The sequence below is a fragment of the Solea senegalensis genome, linkage group LG11 (assembly GCF_019176455.1).
Source record: "Solea senegalensis isolate Sse05_10M linkage group LG11, IFAPA_SoseM_1, whole genome shotgun sequence".
NCBI classification, from domain to species: Eukaryota; Metazoa; Chordata; class Actinopteri; order Pleuronectiformes; family Soleidae; genus Solea; species Solea senegalensis.
Window position 1 is genome coordinate 17840620 of NC_058031.1, and position 15922 is coordinate 17856541.

General features: G+C 42.2%; 1 protein-coding gene across 4 annotated transcripts in view; it reads left to right on the top strand.

The window, feature by feature from the left end:
* Nucleotides 1-15922, top strand: part of sema3b (sema domain, immunoglobulin domain (Ig), short basic domain, secreted, (semaphorin) 3B) — a 113430-nt gene that overhangs the window by 87735 nt on the left and 9773 nt on the right. For all 4 annotated transcript variants that reach the window (XM_044037251.1, XM_044037250.1, XM_044037248.1 and 1 more), the window contains 7 exons: nt 3690-4152; nt 5741-5898; nt 6991-7053; nt 14234-14353; nt 14984-15077; nt 15244-15363; nt 15500-15642. In XM_044037251.1, coding sequence (XP_043893186.1) covers nt 3978-4152; nt 5741-5898; nt 6991-7053; nt 14234-14353; nt 14984-15077; nt 15244-15363; nt 15500-15642 — 873 coding nt within the window. In that variant the 5' untranslated portion in view covers nt 3690-3977. The remainder of the gene's footprint in view (nt 1-3689; nt 4153-5740; nt 5899-6990; nt 7054-14233; nt 14354-14983; nt 15078-15243; nt 15364-15499; nt 15643-15922) is intronic.

The window sequence follows — 15922 nt, forward strand, 5'->3', positions numbered from 1 at the left end:
CACTTTTCCTCCTGTATTTGACTGCTTAAACATGTACCTTTAGGGGTCAAAAATAAACATTTAAAAATAAAAATCTCACCCACGCCAGACAATCTGCTACAAAAAACCACCTGTGACCTTCTGTTTCAGTGTTTTTATGATTATTATTTTTCTAATCTGTGAGCACTTCCTCCTCCTCCTCACAATCGCTAACTCAGTCTTTTTTCTCGTCCCTCCGTCAATCCATCCCTCCCTCCTTTCATTTCCATCGCAGGGAAGCTTATAGACTTGTTGGTCACAGGCCAGGGAAACTCTTTTTACCCTGCAGGCGAAACAATTGGCTCCTTTCTCTCCATCACCTCTCGCCTCGCTCATTTTCTTCTCCCTCCCTCCCTCCCTCCCTCCCTCCTTTACATTCTCTTTTCTGTGGGACTGTATGCATGCATATATGCTGCAGTGCTGAAGCGGTACAATGACTGAATCTTTTTCTTTCCCTCCACTTTACTCCTCCTCCTCCTCCCCCCTCAAGTTTTTGTCCTCCCTCCCTCTTTTCCTTCCCGTTGTTACCTTTGTCCTCCACCCGCCTTTTCCTCTTCCTTCCCAATTCATTTACATGGACTTGCTTTTTTTTTACAGTTTCTTTATGTCTTCCTTTAACTTGAATTCACCTTGATTCATTCCCCTCATCCTCATAATCTCATTTAACTTCTGTAACTTCTCCACTTTTTCACCTCGTTTCCTCGGGTATCTCCATCCGCTGTCTGTCTCTCAGGCCTTTAGTAGGTCTTTCTCTCTTCTTCTTCTCCTCCTCCTCCTCTCTAATCTGAGGTAGTAGAGGGCTACAGGTTAACTGATGATATGCATTCAGTCATTATTACACGCTGTACTGTGTGTTTGCACTCTAACCTCCTTCTGAAAAGCCTCACTCACCCTGCAGGCGGACCACTTTGTACGCCAGTGTCTATTTAGGGTGGTTTTTGACAGGGCGGCTTGTCCCCCCGCCCCACAGGAATCTCTCTCTGTGTCTTACTCTTTATTTTTAATCCACTCCCTCTTGGCTTGCCACTGCTCTGTCTATTGATGCCGAACTGAATGCAAGTGTCAGCGGGTCCAATGGCTTTTTTATTAAGATGCATTATGGAGCAGGCAAAGAGTTTTTTTGTGTGTGTGTGTGTGTGTGTGTGAGAGAGAGAGAGAGAGAGAGAGCGACGGTTGAGATGCAAGCGTTTCTATATGAGTATATGTCACATAAATGCCTGTGTGTGTGTGTGTGTGTGTGTGTGTGTGTGTGAGAGAGAGGAGGAGAGTGTTTGTAAACCTTTCGGAACAAAAAGGTCACGAAATGAGACGCGATTTGTGCGCGAGTGTGTTCCTGAGCGCTGACGTCCTTGTCTCTGAAATACTGCAGTGACAGCACTTCAGCGCAGAACCACACAGTCTGGCCTTACACACTTGACACACAAACACGAGTTAACAAATCGTATTGCAGATATACTAACTCATTTGACAATTTGTTTTTCTGTGGGATTTTGTAGCTCAGTGCTGTAAGAGTAGCCCCTAAAGTCCCCCTAAAGGCTCACATTTGTGCTCTCGTCCTTCTCTGAGTGTGTGTGTTTAACATAGTGCAGGGTAATGCAGGGGTTTATGTTCTTGTTCAGCACTGTCCTGTTGGGTTGTGGCCTGGGAGCAGTGAGCTTATGAGAGCTGTCCTGTCTCCACGCCTCAGTGGCTCCATTATTTATAAAACTCTGTGCCAACAGCCTGGTCTGTGAGTGCAGGGTTTGTGTGTCTACTCTCATCTCTGTGTATCTCAGTTTGCATGTACTTAAGCGTGATCACTGTGGATCAAACCAGAGACTGCTGAAAGTGATGTAAGATGTGCCCGTTTAAAGTGAATGAGGAGAAATTCTTTGGGCATTTAACTGAAAATTCAGCATTATTCTAAAGCCACATTAAAAACTACATTTCAGTCTGTCAACCTTGACCACAGAGAGCAAGACTGAGTCACTCAAACCTCATCTTTCGTCACCAATCATTAATCCAAGGCAGGAAAAACAGAAGGAGACATATTCATGATATACCACCACTTTCATGCACATTATTTTTATATTGTGATTAACAAAAGCCACTTTCAGACATGAACGCTATTCAAAAACAACTTTTACTAACCTCTCAGGTGGAGGGTAATGCTTGGGTCAAGCTTGCAGGAGGCAGGAGTGTCTGGGGATTTTCCTGTTGTACTCTCACATGGGCTCACTCTCTCACTCATTTTCCAGACATTTGAGTCAGGGACTGAAAGAAAAAGATCTTTTAAATATCTGGAGCAGCATTTCTGGACTTAGAAGTTCGTATTACACCTTTTTGGACAGTATCAGGAACATGTCTGGACTATGGTACATAGTTGACTGATGGATTTTAATGATCATTTGTAAATCAGCTCTACTCAGTTAAAGCTTCAATTTCATGCCAGTTAAGAAGCATCGACTTTTGCCTGTTTTTGATCCAATTCTGTCCACATGGACGATCTTAAGCATTCCCGAGCCTCTTATTTGAAAGATGCTGAGGGAAGAACGAAGAATGCATCACAGTTGATTTAGTAGAGAGGAACTGATTCAATGGCTGGAAGTGATAGGAGTAATTGTTAGATGGAGGGAAAGTGAAAAAACAGACTGTCTGTAAGTGAGTGCCAACTGTGAGGTGTAATACAATAAAGGAGACTGTTTCTACTCAAAGGCGTTATTGTTCCAGCTGACCGCACGGTCCCAACTACTGAAAGAGACATGTGTCCCGTGCGCTTTTTTTTTTTTTACGACCCCATGTTCATATACATAAAGGCTTATAAACCAGTGGCCTCATTACTGCTCCTGCTGTGGCGGAGCTGTGGTTTGTAACAGCGCGCTCACGACCGAGACACCGGGTTATTGGGGATTTTCCTGAAACAATAACGAATCTGTCACCTCAGCTCTCAGTGAACTTTGAGATTTATGTGTCATTGAAACACTCCAAAACTGTAGAGACTGTAGAGGCCACGTGTAAAGCAGATTCTTTTTTTTTTTATTTTATTTAAAAAAAAGACAACATTATTAGGCTTTGAATAGCTCACAACGTCATTTATATGTTACTGTGTGATTCACTTATGACACTGAATCTCACAGTTTTTTGGCTTTGTGCTGCTGGACTCAGTCACAAGTGCACAGATGCACTCATCCGTGCAAGCCACTGTCAGCTCATCTGTCCTCAGCAATGAAGAAATCTCATCTACAGAGAGACGGGGGTGGGGGGTTCGAGCGAAAGGAGGGAAGTTGGCAGTGCCACAAACACACAGGGAAATTGTGCATGGCTTGGCAATATCTCTATCTCTATCTCTCACACACACACACAGTCTTCCTCACCATGCCCTGTGTGTGTTTGTAAGTGTCTGTGTGGTGTTCTGGATACTCCCTCTGTGTCTAGCTGTAATGTGAAGAGATTATAGTGGTGTTGCCACAGTGGAGGCTGGCATTTGACTCAGCCTGGCAGAGGTTTCAGTCCGGCTCTGCCACAATATTGTTCAGACGCCGCTGCTGTGTGTGTGTGTGTGTGTGTGTGTGTGTGTGTGTGTGTGTGTGCGTGTGCGTGTGCGTGTGAGTGCAGGGGCATCCCTGTCACAAGCGCCCATATGCTTGTGATGTCCATTTCTAAGTCCTCTCCCTTTCTGTCTCTATTTTTAGGTTTCTATTTCCATGAGTGACGTTTTTGGCCCATTTTGGATGTGAAACGTGAACTCGGTCGCCCTTCACAGAAGAGCAGTGGGTCAACCCAAACAAACTGTTCAAAAGCAAGGAGGACACTGTAAAGATCCCACCGCATGTCGAGAAGTTTAACACGAGGACTGTAGCCTGAAGCGAGAGGGAGCTTTGTGTTTTGAGCCTGTAAAGATCCTGTAAAGTGAACTGAAACACAACAAGAACCACTAGAACAAAAACTAAAAAAGAAGCGTCTTCTCTGACTGTGTCAAGATGATGACCATGATGATGATGATGGCGGCCATGATGGTCACTTGCAGCTCTCTGTTTCTGCTGGGTCTGGCTGCGGCCCACGCCTCCTCTAGCACCGTGACCCGCACTTCCTCTTCAACTTCGTCCTCATCCTCCTCGTCCTCCTCATCGCCACGCATGAAGCTCTCATACAAAGGTAAGAAGATAGAGATAGTTACGGCTTCTCTGTCCAAAGGAGGAACATTTGTTTTGTGTATTTCCTTGCCACACACACACACACACTTGCCTTCACAACTAAATGCCAAAAACATAACCCTAACCCTAAAACCAAGTCCAGCCAAAATGTCCTCACAAGTTAATGTTCAAAGATAAGTTTCCTTGACACACACACACACTGAGGCATGGTTTTGCGTTTCATCATAATTATTGTAAGTTAAAATAATGCAGCTCAGCGCCCAACACAGCCACACGGACCTGGAACGTGTTCCATCACTTACCCCATGGACTAACTCACCAAGGACATGATGCTCGGTGAAGGCCATCTGCACGGCTGAGAGACATGCTGCCATACAGCAGACCAGGCTGGGAGGAGAGCAGAGTACTCAGGTTTCAGGTTGACACGTGAAGGACTGAAAGAGATCCTGACGACATCGTTCATCACTGAAATAACACAGTGGTTTTCTTTGGCTGGCAGTTGAGCGGAAGCACAGACACAGTCTGATACCCAGCACTGAAATAATAGAATAACAAATGACTGCACTTCAAAGAGAGCCTTTTCATTTTTAACATAGCAGTGCAGATCCATAGCGTGACACTCGATACCGTATAGTTTTAATATTAAAATGTGTTGCTTCTGTCTGATTATAATAGCATACCCATGTAGCATGTTAAAATAACATGACTTGTGTAATGTAATGCGTAATAAATAATAGCATGTTACATTTAATGCAGTATTTGTTTCTTCCCTGGAAGATTTAATATTCAAAACTGAATAACACATGTGCTGTAAGTGGCACATTTATATGAAACAAGAGTAGACCTTAAGTCCCTGATGTCATGCAGGCGGCTTTTGGGTGGCGTCTCGGCCTTAATTAAACTTATAAATTCACATTAGAACAATGGAAGACTAATAAAGCCATGTTCATGTCTGAGGCCTTCCTCTTTTCTTCTCTTGGCTAGAGCCAGTCCAGAGGACGAGGATGCAGTTCCTTCTAAGACCAAGAACGCTGCTTTTTCCACTGACTTAGTTTCAGTATGGCATAAGTTAACAAATACAAGCAACATTTTCCTGGGCACTGTTCCCTCTTGTTCTTGCCAGTTCACAAACAGCCATTATACGGACAGAATATTTTGTCCCGACTGTTGATAAATCAATGGCCTTAGGACACAGAATGGAAATCTTATATAACTCAACACTGAAATTAAATGGCAATCTTCTACACCAACCACATGACGCGTGGCCCAGAAGCCTCTCTGATAAGTAGAGTTTGCTTTGGCTCGCTTTCCTTGCTTGTTAACATATTCAGAAGAATACGATTGTGGTGAATATGTGAGTTTGAGTGAGGAAGTGTGCGTTTTCAGCTCATTTGTACCAACACATTAACCTAGATGTTCATTTCTAGTAATAACAGCTTGATCATGGTTGATCAAACCTTGACTCTAGGTTTATTAATAATTATAAATCTCCAAAGTAACCTGGAATTGGCAGGATCTTATTAGTATATCATGCAACAGTAGACAGACCATTGAAGTTGATCATGCTATATGTACCTGTGCGGTTTCAGAGCTGCAGCAGTTCCATGGAGTGCGCCGGTTCGAGTTGGAGCGCTCCTGCTGCTTCAGCGCTCTGCTCCTCGATGAAGAACGGGGACGTCTCTTCGTCGGTGCCAAGAACTTCCTGCTGTCACTCTCACTGGACAACATCGCCAAGCAGGAACACAAGGTGGAACACAAACACCGTCAAGCTTATTACTCTATTATCGATAAGTCAGTCTCACTCAGATAAATACGTTGAGTATTTGCCATTTGATTTGTTATCTATAAAATGACCGGGGAAACCTCAGAATGACATATGACTAGTCATTCATTTAGAAGCTGGTTAATAGTTAATTAATTGATAAATTGTTGCTGCCAAAATGTGTTTTGATAATGACTCATGATCATTTTTGCTGAGGTTTTATTTTTCCTAATACAAAACACTCAAGCCCATTCAAACAGAACAGTTTTATTGTCCTGGAAGCATGAAAAATAATCAAGAGAGTCAACTAACTGCAAACCAGAGCATGGATGTTATGCAGACATGGGGAGGAAATCATTCACAGACTCTCCCATATTTTCTGATAAGGATTTATTATTATTGTTGTTGTTATCAAGGTTGCACATGTGTCACAGGTTTGTTCTCACGTTGACCTAAATGTGAAAGAGAAAGAGCAACAAAACAAAAATAGAGAAAGTGACATTTTTAGAAATAGGGTTGCATTTCATCATAACATTCTCCCTTGAACAAGAGTGAATTATGTGCTTGTACATAATATGAGACGGCTCAGTGAGTGTGAGGGGGCAATAAGAGAAATGTGGGATCAATAGAGACAGGTAGAAAATCAAAGGAGTGGACAGAGGTGAAAAAAAGTGCATTGATCTACATGAAACACTTGGATCGAAGCCTTTACTTTTGTAGTTGTAAGTTACACAGTGACGCTAATATACATTCTGTTACTAGAAGACCTGAATCTATAGAGTTTGATTTATGACCTGGACGTGCAGAGTCACCACAGCTGAAGCTGTTTGTCAGTGAGGTGGGTGAGAGGGAGGTGAGAGGGGAGGACAAAGAAAAATAGACAGGTAAGGGGGAGAGAGAGGATGCAACTTGTTTGAAATGTATGACAGTGTTGAAGAAGAGCAGGTTATACATTTTTGAGGCAGCAAACTGTTCTTTTGTTTCATTAAAGTTAATTAATTCCCAAATGAATCAGGATAAGATTTATAGGATATAGATTTCAGCAACAGAGTCTGACTGCTGTTTGTTGTGTTTCAGATCTACTGGCCTGCTCCTGTCGACTGGAGGGAGGAGTGTAACTGGGCTGGCAAGGATATCACTGTAAGTATTTATTTCCTTCTTATCTGATTTCTACTGAGTAGTTTTCTTCGCTCTCTGTTGTCGGATCATTTTTGTTATAAAAAAGGGAAAAAAAAGAAACCTCATAAATGTTGAATGTGAAGACAACAACAATGGTTAGATGCCATAAAATCAGTGTCAGGAAAAACTATTTACCATTCAAGCCGGTTTTTCACTCCTCTTCCCTCTTGTTAGGAGGGTGTGCGTGTGATTGGATCAATAGGAATAAAAACCTCATCCAAATAAAAATGCTACATTTGAAATTGCAAATCTGAATACTGGTTTGGGTTATTTTCATGTTTCTGCCCTACATAAGTGTGACATATATCAACTTTTGATATCGCTGGAAATGGATAAAAACATGGCACAAGACACTGTTTTCTTATTAACTATAAAAGAGCTCAGGGTTATATGGCAGTGAAATGGCAGTATGAACTGCTCAGCCTGTAGCTTTATTACAGAGAACAGAAAAAGCTAATTATTAAAAGGACACAGTGTGGGTCCATTTTCCCCAAACAAAAGGTAATGAAGGGAAGTGAAAGTCACAGACACAAAGATATTGATGGGTCACAGTGGGGAGAAAACTTCTTCTTCAGTCTGTATTTCTGAAAAGCGTTTAAACAAGCGTTTAACTGATTCAACGCTTGATGCATGAATATGGACTTCATAATCAGATTACTTATAATAGATTACCTACTTTTTGTCACATGTAAAATTAGCTATTGCTGTTTTCCTTGTAACCTGAACAAATCACCAAACAGAATGCACAAATACAGTCTAAATGTCTCTCATAAAAAGCACACAGACAATTATATAGGTGTGTGTTGTATAGTTGTAGGGAGACAGGAAGTATAGCCTCCGGATATTATGCCATGTACACAGTGTTAAAATAGGACAGAGGAGCTTCTCGTGGAGGAAGTAAAGTGTCCACTCCTACCCAACACAACACAATGGTACCTTTTAATCCACTGGAGTCATGGGAGTCATCACAAGACACAAATACCACGTTGAAACACGTAATAATAGGTGCAACACTCCTACATTTGGACCTGCCCCACAGCATCTGTATGTTTAAAGTCCTATGTGACTGAGGCCGGCTCAGTTTGATGCTCAGACAAAGGCATTTGTGTTTTTCTTGCACTTTACGACTGGTGTGTGTGTTCAGCGCTTTTATACATTTATTTAAGAAACTTTGTAATGAGGTTATAATGATTTGAACGTTAGTAGCTTCTTGAAGTCTGCAGTCTATCTCCCAGGTAAACATCTTATATCTCTAACACACTTAAAGCACAATAATCCGGTTATGGTTTCAAAATAAGATCTGGGATAGGGAAGAAATCTGATTACCAGCCCATGGTATACACATTACATCAGGTTGCAGTGTATATTTACACATTATTGAACATGGAACCAACTGCTGAGGTCACATGACCGATAATAAAGACAATAACTAAACTAACAAAGGAAGAACGTAAAAGAAATCATACTAATATATGTCAAAAGATCAAGATAAAATAAATGCAAATTGTGAAATCAAATAAATATAACCCAGTTCCTTCTTGTCTGGTTGCTAAGTGAAGGAGTGACCTGACTGACAGCGGCATACATGGCTGCTGTTGATGGAGCTGCACGGCATGTTGCCGTAAATTCAAGGCAGACTGTCATTTTCCCAGCACAGTGCCAACATGTGCCACCCTGCTCCTTCACTTGATCCTTTGCATCAGCTGCCAACACAAAGTTCAAAAGCAAATCTTTCCATTTTGATCTGGATAAATGCACCATTACGTTTCTAAGAATATGTCGGGCAAATGCTGCATGTGCTGATTATGTTTCTAAATGTGATGTGGATGGAGTGTGGGCAGAGCAGGCGTGGCTTCACTGACCAATATGTTGAGGCCACAAAGAGCCTATAGACCACCCAGGCTTATATCACACACAATTAGCTTACTACAAACTATACACTGTGTGTGTGTGTACAGCATCAGCAGGTATGCTACCACAATTTACTGTATTTATTATAGTTAATTATTCATGCTTGTTTGTGTATGACAGTGAATGTGTATAATTCTTAACGTCGCTATGTATCTAGTGTGTGTGTGTGTGCGAACGTCTTTTGTGAGTGTAAAACAAGCCCTTCGTCAGTGTGATTACACAGCTGTAGCAGACGCACAACGAACTCCATTCATAAAAACCTCCAGGCTCCAGTTTCACCTGAGCACAGTCTGAGTGTGTCTATGTGTGTATGTGGGGGGGCTTTTCTGGCATAAACACTGACCTTGTCAGGACCAGTAGTTCCTCATGGAGACCAAAACCTGGTCCCATTGAGGCAGAACCTCATTTCTGAGGAACTGGTTAAGTTTAGGGTGAAGATTGGAATTTTTGAATTATGGTTAAGTTAACCACTTTAGAGCATTTAGACAGCTTTTTCCCCCCATTACTATATTAAAATGAATATCAATGCTACAAGAATGTGCACTACAGAGTGTCTTATATCCTTTTTTTCCCCAGCACAACGGATACCTTTGTGAAATTAGGAAATTTGTCAGAGTTCATAGTTCGCTTGGCTAATTTTTATGAACAAAAATAGAAGAAAAAAAAGTATCACTACTCACGAAAACACGAAAAATGCATTTATAAAGCCCGAAGATGTGACCTACTGTACCAACACACACCCTCAGGATGTCCATATAAGGAGTGGTGTATTATTCCCACAGATCTGTGCTGCGTGAGCACTAAGGGTTAAGGTTAGGGTTATTACATGATGGTTTGGAATAAGGCTTTGTTTAGGGTTGTCCAAATAAATGGAAGTCAATGCAGTGTTCTACGAAGAATAGCTGCTCAAACCTGTGTGCGTGTGCATCAGAGAGAGAGAGAGAGCGTAAATGTGTGTGGTTGAAAAGCAAGAGTAGCAGTGGGAGCTAGAGAAATCGGAGAAACTGCTCAAGAGGTTTTGAATAAAAGGAGAGATTGAAAGAGAAGTAGATAAGACAATGAAAGAGACATTTTGGTCAACGTTGAAGACAATTGAAGGCAAATGTTACATTGAAAGGAGTTTTGGAGTTTTCCCTCTGGTCAGTCCTTGGCTGCCTCTCTGGCCGTTTCAATGTTTTTTTTATTCTTTGTTAAACAGTCACTCCCATCTTATTCTTCTTGACATGTAGAATCAAAGTGAACTCACCCACTCACTGAGAGCTGAGCTGACCTCACACTGTTGACCCTAATTACAGGGAAGTGTGTTTCTCTGTAGGAAGAGGCCAACATCTATCTCCCCCACTGGATTTCTCGTCTCCCACTCTTTTTACTTCCTCGTAATCTCATAATATTTGTTCTGTGTAAAACATACGTTTCTCATTTTGTTTAGATCCTCCTCAGTCCTTCATCATCTCTATGTTCACTCCTCTCCGTCAAACAACTCCGGAAGACTCCGGAACACTTTCCTTTTACACTAGCTTATCCACAGATGACCACATTATTACCTGCTGTACACTGGCAAAGAAGAAATGATTCTGTATACATAACTTTGAGGCATGTGACAGGCCTAACAGTTGCCCACATATAGACAAGTAATAAACACTTTATTACACACACACACACACACCACCATCACATCAACCACAGGAAAGCCACCTCACGTGTACCCAGACACGCAAACACAAATACAGACTCATGTACATAAACACAGTCAGACAGTGGAGGTAAACAGACGAGAGTTGGGCCAGACGATCCCTCTGACTCAGCACTCGGATGGAGCGGGAGCCATATTTAAACCTTTAAACAGAAATGATGGATTGTGTTTATGCTGTCATGTTAGGAGCCACTTTGTCACTTTCTCTGTTGTCTACGACACATTAACTATCGGCCACTGTGAGGCTTGTCAGTGTATCTGGTGAGTCCTCGTGGATAGTCAAGATTTGCACAATTCAAAACCACTGTAAAGACACTGAATTATGGATGAAGTAAGAGTCTGCAAATGGCATATTATAAAAGTCATCAGCCTCTTATTTAGGTACACCGGACACTTTCATGTCTTGGTCGCATGAAATGGTTGTTTGAGTTGGCATCAACGAGGCATTTTCACCTGCCAAACTGCCACTCACTCTCTGTAAACCCGAGAGATGGGTGTATAATGTACAGTATAATATATAATAGAGCATCGTGTTTGCCGACGTGTTCAAAGTCACTTTAGACACCTTGCTTCCTCAATTTGATGCTCGGTATGAACTTCAGAAGGTTGTCTCGATCATCATCATCATCATGCATGTGCCAAAATGCATTGAGATGCTGGCGTGTGATTGGCTGATCAGATTGAGGACTTGATGAGATGCTCAGGAGCACAGGCCTAAACCCTTGAGCTGTGAGATCAAACTAGCACAACACTTGAAAACAGACTAATCTGCTCCTCTAAGTCTTCTCCACTCGATTATACTCGACAATCCTGTACAATTTCACTGGCTCAGCGAATGCTAAGGTCAGTCAGCTGTGGAGTTAGAAAGACCTGGAATATTTTTTTACTCTATTGCCGTTCAGGAAGCTATTTCAAGTCTTTAACAACACCTCACAGTGACGAAATGTGTTGCGAGTGGTTTCCTCAGTGATTGTAATGTATCTGCACACTTTGTAAAATATCAGAATCCAAGATTCTGTCCGTTTCAGGGTTAGGAAATGTCAGGGAAAAGTATCAACGCTGTAACATTTCCTGTTTGAGAGGCAACCAAAGGCATTCCTGCGCCATTACAATGGGCTCATGTTGTGTGGTTCATGGCTCTGTGTATTCAGTCAAAGGCTCTCATCCATTAACTTTATTAAGGATTCCTGGATTGCTTGAACTCTCAGACTTTAACACAGAAAACAGAGCAGAAAGAATGAAGTAAAGCTCCGTTTCTAGCCAAACATTTACAATGTTCCAGTAAAATAACCTTCAATTTGTTGGGGAACATGAAAAAGAGGGAAATAAATCACACCTGGTAACACAGTTTGCAATAATTGTCATGGCTATTATACGCATCAGTGGGAACTGATATTAGAATCATAAGTATTATGTATAGTATATATAAGTATTTCGCCAAATGCTTGAACCAAAAAAAAATCTTTTATTAGGCAGATTGACGAGGATGGACCGCAGAAGGAGCAGGAGGACAGAGAAGGGCTTCAATAATAAGTAGGTAGATCAGGTTAATCATCTCTAGAATTACAAAAAGAGAAAAAGGAAATTCCCAGTGGAACAATAGAGTTTTACAAGATGCAGGGGCAAGACCTGAAGCTCGGGCTGCCGTGAGGTCACAACCTGTGCTTTTGCTCACCCATTCTTCTAATGAAGCAGAAGGAGGTCAAAGGTTGACCACTCAACCATTTAACTACACCCCCCCCCAGTGACCACTGGTATAATTCACCTCCCTTGCACTCTTCCATCTCTGGTCTTTTGGAGGTCTCTCTCTTCTCTATTTGCCTTTTCTTTTCCAATTACTGTCTTTCATTTTTTGCTGACTCCTCGCCTTACTCCTGCCCTCTGACACACACATACACACACACACACACACACATACACACACACACACAATTAAACTGGGGAGGAGGAGGAGGACACCCCCCAAAAAAGAGTCTGATTGAACATTGGCATGGTTATGTTTTTATTAGAGGAACTTGTTGGTGTTTGAAAGAGTGAGATTGAGGTTTGCGCGGTTTTGTTTTTGTGTGTGTGTGTGCGTGCGTGCATGCAAGCTTTTGTGTGTTGTCTTCACCCACAGTGAAAATGTGTGTGTCAGATTTTATGGTGAAGGCAAAGTGGAAGTGTGTACCCACTTTCAAACAGAAGTCTTCTGTGTTTGTCTGTGGCTTAATCAGCAATTGATTGCTTGAACACCTTTTGCTTAAACACACAGACAGACACACACACAAACACACACAGACACACACCAACTAAAACTCCCTGGTGTTTTTCTAAGGATGAAAAGCAGGCCTTTGTTCTAAACCACTGGTCACTTGGTAAGAGAGAGAGTGTGTGTGTGTGTGTGTGTGTGTGTGTGTGTGTGTGTGTGTGTGCGTGTGTGTGTGTGTCAGGCCTAATGAGCCATAATTCCGCCTGTGTCCCTGCTTTCACAACATGGTCTCTCTGTCTGTCACCCCTTGGTCGAGCCTTAAAAGAGAAAGCACAGATGAGGATGAAAGATAAGCTGATTAAAGAAAAAGTAATTGTTTCAACTATATTGTTTTTTTTAATAAACCCTTTCAAATAAGGATGACCCATAGTGGAATAACAGAGGAATGTTATTAATAAAGTGGATCAAGTGCCAAATAATGTACAAGGTCATTTAGAGGTAAAATATTTACCAAATCAAATCAGGAAGGATCATGAAGTTTTGTATTATCCAGTTAATATAGGCACACCCACACATGTGGCTGTATATTAATAATCCCACTCTGTGGCTGATCAACAACACAAGACAAATAATACTGTTGATCAAACCAGTGGCCACGTGTCAAAATACCCTTTTTGCTACAGGAAACAACAACCTAACATCAGCGTAAATGCTGGGAGAAAAAAACAAAACAGGAATTCGCATCATGGAATTACAGTGACCATAATGTCACTCACTGGTTTCTTTTATGACGGTCTCTTTGCTGGGAATCAGCCATTTTAATGACAGTGCTTACCTTTCCCCTGTTATTTCAAAACAAGTTCAACCCTGACTGTGTCTTACTGGGGTATCATCAATGCATTCTGGGTTTTAAACGAGCCAGAGCCATTTTTCACCTCACCTGAACCATGGTAGGACATTGTTGCTTTAGAGATAGTAGGTAATAAAGCACACACACACACACACACACACACACACTGGAGGCCTGGTATGTACCAGAGCATGAAGGCTCTCACACCAGTTGGTTGGAGGTGGAGCTGGGGACTCGACAGTGTTGTCACACGCAGACACAGGGAGAGAAGCTATGTGAAGAATGTACAGTTTGGTTAGGGCAATCTCTTTCCTCTGCTTCTGTCAGGTTAATGTACACTAACACTTTCTGACGAGGCAGCAGATAAATTAGAATGTTCTGTAATCTGTGGCAGGTTTTCTTCTACAGGGTGACAATGTACATGTGAATTCTAGTGTTATCCACATTATTATTATTGTATCAATAGTTACATGTGACCTGTGTGTGTGTGTTGCAGTCTGACTGCGTGAACTATGTGAAGATTGTGCACCACTATAACCGCACCCACCTGTACGCCTGTGGAACTGGGGCCTTCCACCCTACGTGTGCTTTTGTAGAGGTGGGACACAAAATGGAGGTGAGGAGAACACAAACTGCAACACTGCACCTACTTTCTCATAAAGATGTAACTGCATATTTGGATGAAATCGTAAAGAAATCACAACACGCTGTAAGGTACATAGAGGCTTTAAATGTCTCTCCTAACATACAGTTCAAAACCTTCATGGAGATTGAATTTGTTGCCAGAATGTTGGATAAGACTGTGTTTGCTCACTGTACTCACTTATTAATCATGGCAGTGCAGCTACATGACACAATATCTAAATCACTACCCCCCCGTGTTTACTTTATTAAGACATAAACACAAGCCGGAACACACATTACAGCCCGTAGTCACATGTCTGAACACGTGAGTTTTAGTCTTCTGTCAACCAAACTGTTGTTATTGCTGTTGTTCACAATAAGTGAGAACACAGGCTGAAACATCTAAAAAACGATAATGATATGTGGATTAAGATATGTACAGTTTGAGAGTGAAGATTAGTCACAAGATCTGAGACTTGAGGAGAGGATGACCCCCACACGTTAAAATGGATGAGGAAGGCAGGATTACTCGTGCTTTAACAGCTTTGTATAACAGTATGTTGATTGTTCTTTACGTGAGCACACCTTAAATACGTGTTCCTCTGTCTTCCTTCTCCACCAGGACCACGTGTTCCGGATCGACCCCTCGAAAGTGGAGGACGGGAAAGGAAAGAGTCCGTATGATCCACGCCACAATGCCGCCTCTGTGCTGATTGGTAAATGAACTAATGAACATCAGTGTAAACTTATTATATCTATTTACAAGAGGATGATATTTTCAAGTTATCACCACTGATTAATTTGAGCCCACCCCTGCTACCCCAGACATTGTTAAAGCCCTCAAGAACAATCAATAAGCTATTGATTAATTCTGTCTCCTAGGTGATGAGCTATATGCTGGCGTGGCCACAGACCTAATGGGGCGTGACTTTACCATCTTCAGAAGCCTGGGGAAAGGCCCCTCTATCCGCACTGAACAGCATGACTCACGTTGGCTCAATGGTGTGTGTTTATGGCTTTTGTACAGGAAGAGGCATCGACTCTTGTTTCACTTGAGTTCACACGTTTCACTAATGTGCCGCTACGTGGAGAAAAGACCTGTATAACATGACGGCCCCTCTCTTTTTATGTTCACCAGAACCAAAGTTTGTTGGTTCCTTCTGGGTGCCAGAAAGTGAAAACCCCGATGATGACAAGATATTTTTCTTCTTCCGCGAGACTGCGGTCGAGGCCCAGGGACTTGGAAAATCCACCTACTCCCGCATCGGACAGCTCTGCAGGGTGAGACGTTATTTCGTCATTGATTTAAGTTTGGCCGCACATATAGTGTGGTGGTTAGAAGACCCAGATTTGCCAGGTCGGAACGAGGGCCTTTCTGCATGGAGTTTGCATGTTCTCCCCTTTTGTGGCCTTGGCTTCTCTGCTTTCCTCTCACAGTCCGATAACATGCAGATTTGGGGATTAGGCGAACTGGACACTCTAAATTGACCGTAGGTGTGAGGGTGGATGGTTGTTTGTCTCTATGTGGCCTTGTGATGGACTGGAGACCTGACCAGGCCCA